Below are 9,652 nucleotides of genomic sequence, written 5' to 3'. Positions count from 1 at the left end.
TGAACCGGTAGCTCCTTATTTCATCCATTTTGTCTCCCTTTTCTACATAGTCAACAAGTCAACCCTTCCATTTACAAAAGAGGGTAAATCACATTCCAACCCTTGCAATCCACTTGGCATTCACATCCTTATTCTCCTTGGATTTGGATCTAGTGGATTCAAGCCCCTCTTTTGAATGTAAAGTATCCCCCAAGTGAAAATCATCCTAGTGGTTTCTTTTCTCTCTCCTAGGTGGGGAACCACTACGGTCCAATTTTCCACATTACAAATATCTTATGAATTCTCAAATATGGTCAATCAAACACTTTGAATCTAAGTATTCATCATATTAAGTAGCAAGCTACAAGAACCCACACTCAAGTATTATTTATTTATTTTTAATGTTATGTTTATCATGTTACCACACCAACACTTGGAGGATTTGTTTATAGAGAATTGCATAACCACCATTTCTATTCCTAGGGTATAATCTTATCAATTCAACATTTGAAAGATGATTTAGCCTCTATCCTTTCGAGGAATAAGCTCTCTTCTTTTATCAATTATAATTGTTGTGGAGGTGTGAACACTAACATGAGGTTTGACTTAAGCAAGCCCTTATATAGAACAATCACTTTTCTTCATTTTTATGTGTGCAAGTTTAAATCGAACAATTGATAGTGTTATAGGAGTGTAGAGAAGACTAAGACAAACAATTCTAGATTTCAAATAGGGAGAAACATGTGGACTAGGGCAGTGTCTACTTGTATCTGATTATTTTTGGATCTGTTATTGGGAGACATGCTTACATGACATCTTGACTACATTTTTGCTCCTTTCAGTTAATTTTGACACCCATAGGTCTATGACATCCTCTATCCTTGTCGAATACTTTTAGCTTCAAATTGTATCTACAAGTTCTTCTCTTTTTTCTATTTCTAGTTCTAGTCAACTCGTATTGAGTTTTGTAATTTAGTATAATTGCTCAAAGATACCATTTTCTATCATTTAACCTAGTGCATTCAAACACACACACTTCACAATCTCAATTGCATAATAACAAAAAAACACAAATTCAAATTTTCATCTCTTTTATCAAGATTGTAGTTGAAGCTATTTATGTTTCCAATGCTATACTATGAAGATTTGAGATTTTAGTTAACATTCTTAGACTATTATCACATTTTCATACATATAAGATTAAAAATATATAATGTATAGAAGAATAGAAGAACTGTCCTATATGAAAAAAAAACTAAAACTAGCTTTATTTAATGAAATCATCACGTAACTACTTTCTCAACTAATTTTCTTTTGTTCACTATATGAAACTACTTGTAAAGTGTACATTATAGGCCCGTATCTTCGCACCCCTTTCTACAAAATTTATTTTCCTTCTTAAATCCTTGTTCACATTAATTTGATGTACTTTCAACTCAAAAAAAATCACCGTGAAGACTTTATCAGCATTAAGGGGTAGGTTTTTCACAAAGTCTTATGCTGTTGTCCACTCAATTATTCACTCTGCTTTTTATTTCCGCCAAGCTTTCATTCCTAAACATCTTTGCTCAAACAGAGAATGCTGTATCAAATGCAAATGAATTGGGTAGTTGTAGTTCGCCTTGTAATTTATCTGTGTTTGGTGGGCTTTACTGCTGCTGCAAAATGTGTTCCTGAAAAATGTGGCTCCTTGAATGTGAGTTACCCTTTCTATATTAAGGATAACAATTCTGATTGTGGACACCGTGGTTTTCAGATCAATTGCACCAAAGATAACTCTACTGGGAAGATGGCTCTATTTCTTCCGGCAGATGTCTCTTATAATAATAGTTTGGAATTAACAAGAGATTATTATAAGATTTGGCAGCTCAATTATTCTGGTTACATTGTCATTAATTCGACATCTCTTAAAGCCGTTTCGTGTGGGAAAAGTGAAGCGGCAGACAAATCCAAGCAGTTCGAGCTACCCGGGCCTTTCTATTTTTCCATGTCCGATAAATTTGTGGTCGTTGGTTGCAATAGAACTGGTAGTTACGAAAACAGGGTTGGAAGAGGAGAAGCAAAATGTGTATCTTCATGTGTCTCTCGCAGAGTTGGTCCAGAATACTGCCGCTATGGCTTTTGTGAGATTACCCTTCCAGATAATTTATGGTCGATAAAATTCCATGCCGAAGATGATTTTTCAAATGATGAATTCTGCGGTTTCTCCACCATAATGGACCCCTCCACCTTCAATGTAGTCAAGAATAAAACAGACATCTCTTGGGAAGATATTAAGAAGGCTTATTATGGTCTCCGCCTTAACTGGGGTATCGGCCGTCGGAATTGTACCACGGCTAAAGGAACAGCCTATTATGCTTGCTCGTCTAATGCAGAATGCACTGACTCCCGTTCCGGAGGAGGACACGCATGCACATGTCTTCCAGGATATGTTGGAAATGGTTACAAGAATGGCACTAAGTGCATAGGTATGACCTCCGCACTCTTTTTAACTATAAGCATAATGATTATCGTGGTTTCTCATTATTATGCTTACTTGAGGTTGTTTAGGGAAATTTGTTTTCAATTTAAAACAAAAATAAAAAGAATCTCCAATCTTGTTGTTAATTGGCCATCATGGATCTTCAATTATCATGTTTTTTCTTGACGAACCATTTATTTTCTCAAGTTTCCTCCCCCCGTATGCAGACATTGACGATTGCAGTGATAGAAGCTCGAATGAGTGCGTGGAACCATCCAAGGGAGGTAAATGCAACAATTTACCAGGTTCATACAATTGTTCATGTGCAGAGGGTTACACTGGAGATGGCTTCAAAAATGGGTCGAGCTGCGAGTCAGAAAGCTCAAATAGAACGGCTATGTTTGCAGCTATAGGTGACTATGCGCCGCATTTAATATATCTTCAATGCAGTGTACAAAACTTTTGAGCGCACCGCTAATAACAATTCTGGCTGTTATGTCTGCAGGCTCTGTTTCTGCATTCGTTGGAGTTTCTTTAGCAGGGTGTGCATTAGTCTTGTTGCTGAGAATGCGTTACCTGAAAAGAGCGAGGGACGAGTACTTCCTACGCAATGGAGGTTTTTTGCTAGAGAGAATACTAGCAGAAAAGGGAAAACAGACAGAGGAGAAAATCTTCAGGATTTTTTCAGAAAATGAGCTTAAAAGTGCCTCCGGAGATTATTCAGATGACATGAAGCTTGGAACCGGTGGTTCAAGCACAGTATACAAAGGGATTCTTTCGAATGGTACACCCGTCGCTATTAAAAAATTCAAGGAATTTCCCATTGGTGTTGAAAGCGAGGAAGCCATGAACCAGTTCATCAACGAGATCGTGATTCTCTCTGGTCTTAATCACAAAAATGTGGTGAAGTTGGTTGGATGTTGCCTGCAAACACAATCTCCTATTCTAGTATACGAATTTGTGGACGGGGGAACAATTTCTCATCAGCTACATTCCGGTCATTTGACTTGGCAGAGTCGCCTACAGATCGCAATGGGTAGTGCTGAAGCTTTTGCATATCTACATTCAGAATTAGATCGCCCCATTATTCACCGGGACGTGAAATCAACTAATATTCTTCTTGACAATACGGTGACTCCGAAAGTTGCAGATTTTGGGATATCTCGGCTACTTTGTGGGAATGATACACATCTCAGCACCAATATAATGGGCACTTGTGGTTACATGGATCCTGAATACTATGAAACCGGCACGCTTACTGAAAAGAGTGATGTTTACAGCTTCGGCGTATTGCTGGCAGAGCTCCTCACAGGTCGACAACCCCTATCCCCTGGAAGGCCTCCGCACGAAATCATCCTATCTAAGTTTTTTCTTTCCAAATGTAAGGATGACTGCTTGATTGATATTTTGGATCCAAACGTTAAGAACGAGGAGAACCTAGACCAGATGACTGCTGTGGCAAGTCTAGCTAGAGAATGTCTTTGTGCAGAAGGAAAGGGAAGACCGACAATGAGAAAGGTGAAGCTGAAGCTTGAGGAGATTGGAGGTTCCACAAGGCTTGCCACATCGACTTCATGTTTAAATGTCGTCAGCGATCAAATTTCAAGTGAGACTCATATTGAGTCAAGAACTACAGTGTTTCAGTTCACAGAAATGTCTACGATGCAAGGACGCTGATCTTGATTTAGTGTTACATATATTTTGAAGTTTGCATAAACGAAAAACATAACACCTCTCTGCAAATTAGTTATTATTAGCTATTAGAGTCGGAGTTCCATGCCGATACTACAGTATAAAGTATAAATGTATTATTCTAGTATCCTATCGTGTACATGGGATGCTTCTACTAGCACGAGTCAATGGAAATCTTGAACCAATTGTTGTTTGGCGAGGTCTGTTCTTAAGTATTTTTGGGGTCTTGTGTCGGTTATTTGTCCAAATGGTCAGTTCTTTGTTGTTGTTCTGGTGGTGTGTTCACTATTGTCAAATGATTTGTTTATAATGATCTTAAAATAAATTCAATAACTTTTCTATGATGGTTTAATTAATGTATTCTTATACTTATATAACTTGTTTTATTGGAACAAGATTTCCTAACCTTAAATTCTTACATAGAACCTTACGTTAAATAAAAGGTGCTTTTGTATATGAGAGATCCTAATATTATAATAGTATAACCAAATTATTTATGAGTTTCAAAACTATTAACAAAATCGAACACACAACTTGGAAAAGTAGATAGAGAAATGAAAATTAATAGAACTAAGAGAAATAGAAAAAAAAAAAGGGTGATGCACCTAAAATTTGATTGGTGTATTGTTACAAATGCAATACAAAAGAGTTTCTAGATGTTATAAATCATAATGGACTAGATAAGAATCCTAGAGTTAAAAATTTGGATGTATTGATAAATGTATTAGACAACATCCAATAATGTTATTATCAATATATTTGCACTAAATAAAAGAAAATGGTAGAAATTCTAAGTGGACAAATAAACTTGAACTCTCCTAAAAATTTAGAGGGTCTCAAATCTTGAATTGTATAGACTGCATAATTAATCTAAACACCTATGATACAGGAAGAAAAGGAAATACCTTATTCTAGGCTTATGGAAAGAGAGAGGAAATAGACAAAATGAAATTTCAATCATATAATAGAAACTAATTATGATAACATGTATACAATGTAGAATTGTGCAAAATATAAGACTTGTCAATAACCAGATAAAAGAATAAATGAAAATGAAATGACTTTAAAATGACAGATCATTATTTTGTATAAATGTTAATATTATGTACTACAAAAAATGAAAAGGCTTGAAATAATAAATATTTTTTCCTATAGATCTTATTATTATTTATTATTTTTTTCACATAAAAAGAAAATGACTTGGAACTAACAAAGCATATTTTTTCCACACATTGTAGAATATAGAATGACTATAAATTGACATATCATGATTCCTTTCCACGTCAATATGGAATGAAATTAAAATTAATATATATGTGTGCAACATGATTTTTATTAGAGAATACTAACTATTTTATAATGCGTATTTTTTTTCTTTACTAGTTCTTAATGATTCAAATTAACACACCATATATTCTCAAAGAGGGGCATACCCTATTTTATGAGATGCAAAAGAAGGGCTTCTATTTTTTTGATAATCATAAAACCTCAAGGATTTTATTCTAGAGATAAAGGGATAAAACCCATTTTGTTTCGTAGAGATTGCATGATCAAAATCCTTTGATTTACTAAGAGAAAATTCACATAGAAGTTGTATCTGTTCCTTAAAGATTTTGTTTTGAAATCAACATATGTTTTCGTATTTGCAACAAGCATTATGTTTATGAAGCTTTAGTCTATTGTGGAAGCATATATTTGTAATCACTCAAGAAACATTATATTATGGGGGAATCTTTATTCAAATTTGTGTGCTATTATGTGAAGCTTCAACATATTAATGTTATTTTTGCAATCCGTTGAACTAAATATTTTCGAGGAATGTTGCCATTGAAGATAATATATGTATAAATCATTTTTCATCCATTATATAGTCCCACCTCGCCTTCACTAGATTTGAGTGATGAAAAAGTGGTGAATAATAATAATTACTCACTATATGGTCTCACCTCACCTTCATAGAATATTAGTAATTAGAAAATGAAAAATATTTTATATTAAATTTTTTTGAGGATACGAAAAACTAATATTCAATTGATGTTTACTCATTTATTTACCTATCATTAGGAGAATGCATTCTCTTAATCATGAATCTAATAATATACCAAATAATAAAATTTTATATTCAAATAAATTATAATAAATTTGGTAGTTGAGAATTCAATATATTAAGAACATGAAACTAATTAGCTAGCTTTATGCAAGATATTTTGGCAAGGTTCTCCCTTTGACCTAATGAGGGAGAGCGTAATGGGAGAGAGGGCTCTTAATCTAAGATCACAAACCAAAGGAGGGAACATGCAAAAAAATCAAATTTTATTAATGTTTATTATGTATTGTGGACTATTTTTTGGAATATTTTTAATGATCATGATGCGTTAATGTTTTGTTTTCTTGACATAAAATGTATTATTTTCTTTTAGTTGGTCAATACCCATAACTAGCATCATTTCCAAAATTTTACTATTTTGTGTTTATTAATGTTGTATGTTTGAATTGAATGTTGGCAAAATCAATATATTTTTCACAAGGTGCAAGGGTAATCAATTGTGGTTTTATTATTTTCGATGCTTTTTCTTAATAGTAAAGTGGTAGCATTATAAATAATAAAATAAATTTTGAAAAATAGGAGTCACCCAAATTTTCTTTAGTAAAAATAAGAGATTAGCAAATTTTGAAAAAAATGGCATTAAGAACATGGAATTTCTTTGATGCTCTAGAAGCAATTCCAAGCCACGTACTTTAGGAAAATCCAACATTAGGGAAAAAATAAGAACTTATGAGTTCTTAAAAAAAACAAGATATACATAGAGTTTTAGCTAAATATCAATTATTTATTATATTTTTTGACCAATTCAAATTCTCTGACTTTTAGTTTTTTATTATTGTTTAAATATATATATATATGTTTTGATCTGCAAAAATAATTAAGATATTATTGACCAATACATTTGAAGTGGGAATGTAACTTAAAACCTTCCCATAGTCAATATCTAAACTTTTTTAAACATATATTGAAGGAACTTCACCTTCCCAACTAAAATTCACTTAAATTTATGAAACTCTTCTACCCAGTATGACACAACTAGCCACTTCTTTCAAATAAGTGTTTAATATGGACAAAATTATTTCTATAATAGAATGCTTCTTGACATGATGATTTAAAACACCTAAGCAATATTATAAATTTATACAAAGAGAAAATAAATTATTATTATTATCTATAATGTATGAACAAGATAAATTGTCATAATTTTGGAGATTTTTAGTACCATATTTAATGCAAAAAATTTAAGAATGAAAATAAGATTCCTCAATTTGAAGCCTTGCCAATTGGAAATAATTAACCCAAAATATTTGGTCAATATTAAAGAGCACAACAATTGCTCACCAAAGCACCTTATTTCACATTCGTCCTCTTGTAAAAAGTAGTTTTGATGCAGCCATGACCGGTTGTCACGAACCCTACTTTTCCATAATTATTTAATTAGGAAAATAATGTTTATTTTTTTCGCAAATGAAATTGAAATGAAATGAAAATGGAATTGTTAATGAAATAAGATAGGAGATCGAATGCAATGAAATGATTTATATACAATTGAATGATCAGTAATGATTTTTATTGTCAAATTGTGGTCATCATTGCTAATGAGCAATTGAGTGCAAGTGAATTGAGGAACAGGTAAACGCAGATGAAGGCGAGGACAGGGTTCAGGTAGAGTTGTCTTAGCTCATGGACTTTGCTAGAATAGATGGAATATCTCACACACCGCATTAGGATTTATAATTTGCATCTTGTAAAGATGGATGATTTAAATGACCTTATTTGAGTGTTTGTTTAAATTGGAATGATGAATTTGGAAGGAGTAGTAGATTGATTTAAATGTTTATACATGTGCATTTATTGCAAGATTTGAGTGGTGATTGAATTAAATCCAAGTTCCATGTGTGATTGTGAAATATTATGTCTTATTTTAAACTAAGATTGTTTTGCTAATAAGTTAGATATGAATATTGACCCTATGTTTATATGTTCTTTTTATGCAGATATGTATGATTTAATGAACTATATATTTATTTGTTTGCCTATAGATATGTGTGATTTAATGAAATAAAGATGGAAAGGCGGGATGGGAAGCAATGAAATAGCCGCATGGAAAGCAATGCCCCTACTATTCATTGGGGGTGGGTGGGATTCTAATTAGAAAGGGAATCGTCAGTTCGTTGAATGCGGGGAACCAAGACTAATTTCCTAGATTCGGACCTCCCCAATCTATAGCCTCCCACCCACAAATCAAGACTAATCTCCTAGATTTGAACCTCCCCCAATCTATAGCCTCCCACCCACAATGGCAATTGCCTCCCCCCCACTCTAATTGCTTATTTGCGACTAGAAGAGCCTGCAGAACTGGTTTTGCCCTACTATTCTATGGGTGTTGTTGTAGTATAGATCGATGAGCCTGCATAACGTCAGAGATCGATGAGCCTGCAAAGATCACTAAATAAAACTTTTGATAGGCCCCACCCCTCCAATTATAGTTGCAAGTTTCGGGTCACTTTCATAGTCATATGAGCAAGACTTTTTCTCAATTTATCGATGATTGAGAAAGGAATGACGTGTGGTCACAACAAGAATATACTGACTAGAATTTCCTGACCCTCTCGCAGTCATGTCTATGATCAAAATGATCAATTTATCGATGGTTGATTAGGGAAATTGACGTCGGGTCACAACAATAATATACATCCTAGGGGGGTAGTCATATGACCTAGACTTGGGCTTTTGATCAAGAAAGATAGGTAACTCTTAGCGGCCCACCAACATTTTGAAACTATAATTTTAGTAAAGAGATGGATAATCGCCCATATAATGTCGAGGGAGATGGATCGTCGAGTTCTATACGTAACATGCCAATAGGCCCATAGAATTGTAGGGGAAGCTATAGGGATGGAGTTGTTTTAAAGGAGGGGCCCTCTCTTTTATGGGTAACTTTTGACCCAATGTGCACAATCAAAATTCTGACTGGAGAGTTGGTTCCTTAGGGGAATGGCAGTTGGGTCACTTTTTAAGTAATATTCACGATAAGAATGAGAAATTTATCGGCGGGGAATGGCAGTTGGGTCACTTTTGACCCCATGTCTGCGAGATTTTTTCTCAATTTATCTTAGGTTTATTAGGGCCCCTACTATTCTATGCAAGTTGGGTCACAAAGCCAGTCGATAGAGCAAGATGAAGGAACTTAATTTACCAGCTCAATGCCGAGAGATAGAAGTTGGTTTGGTCTTAATGGAATTCCATCCTTTCGAACCCATATGAATGAGTGAGTGTTCAAACACTTGCCCTCCTACCTAAGACCAAGACATCCTTCCTCACCTTCCGATGTTAGGTGAGCCATTCTTCCTCTCCCTCATTTTTTGGGTTAGCCATCCTTCCTAAAGAACTCCGCAAAAATAGGATTAACGGAGCAATTCCCTTTTAAATAACTCTGTCATATCTAACACAAAGGATTAATGGAGCAATTC

General features: G+C 34.2%; 1 protein-coding gene across 1 annotated transcript; it reads left to right on the top strand.

Moving 5' to 3' along the window:
* Positions 1-1,428: 1,428 nt before the first annotated feature.
* Positions 1,429-4,410, top strand: LOC131876330 (wall-associated receptor kinase 3-like). The gene is made up of 3 exons (XM_059221367.1): positions 1,429-2,447; positions 2,668-2,853; positions 2,946-4,410. Exons 1-3 carry the CDS (start codon positions 1,559-1,561, stop codon positions 4,115-4,117), a joined length of 2,247 nt encoding a protein of 748 aa, XP_059077350.1. The 5' UTR covers positions 1,429-1,558; the 3' UTR covers positions 4,118-4,410.
* Positions 4,411-9,652: the final 5,242 nt, after the last annotated feature.

Source organism: Cryptomeria japonica, chromosome 5, assembly GCF_030272615.1.
Source record: "Cryptomeria japonica chromosome 5, Sugi_1.0, whole genome shotgun sequence".
NCBI lineage: Eukaryota > Viridiplantae > Streptophyta > Pinopsida > Cupressales > Cupressaceae > Cryptomeria > Cryptomeria japonica.
This window is presented reverse-complemented; position numbering and strand designations above follow the sequence as displayed.

Bases quoted from the DNA above. Each gene is read 5' to 3' on its own strand.
- LOC131876330 (XM_059221367.1), top strand. From the start codon at position 1,559: ATGCTGTATCAAATGCAAATGAATTGGGTAGTTGTAGTTCGCCTTGTA. The intron at 2,448-2,667 runs GTATGACCTCCG...CCCCGTATGCAG, and splicing joins GAATGGCACTAAGTGCATAG to ACATTGACGATTGCAGTGAT. The intron at 2,854-2,945 runs GTGACTATGCGC...TTATGTCTGCAG, and splicing joins GGCTATGTTTGCAGCTATAG to GCTCTGTTTCTGCATTCGTT.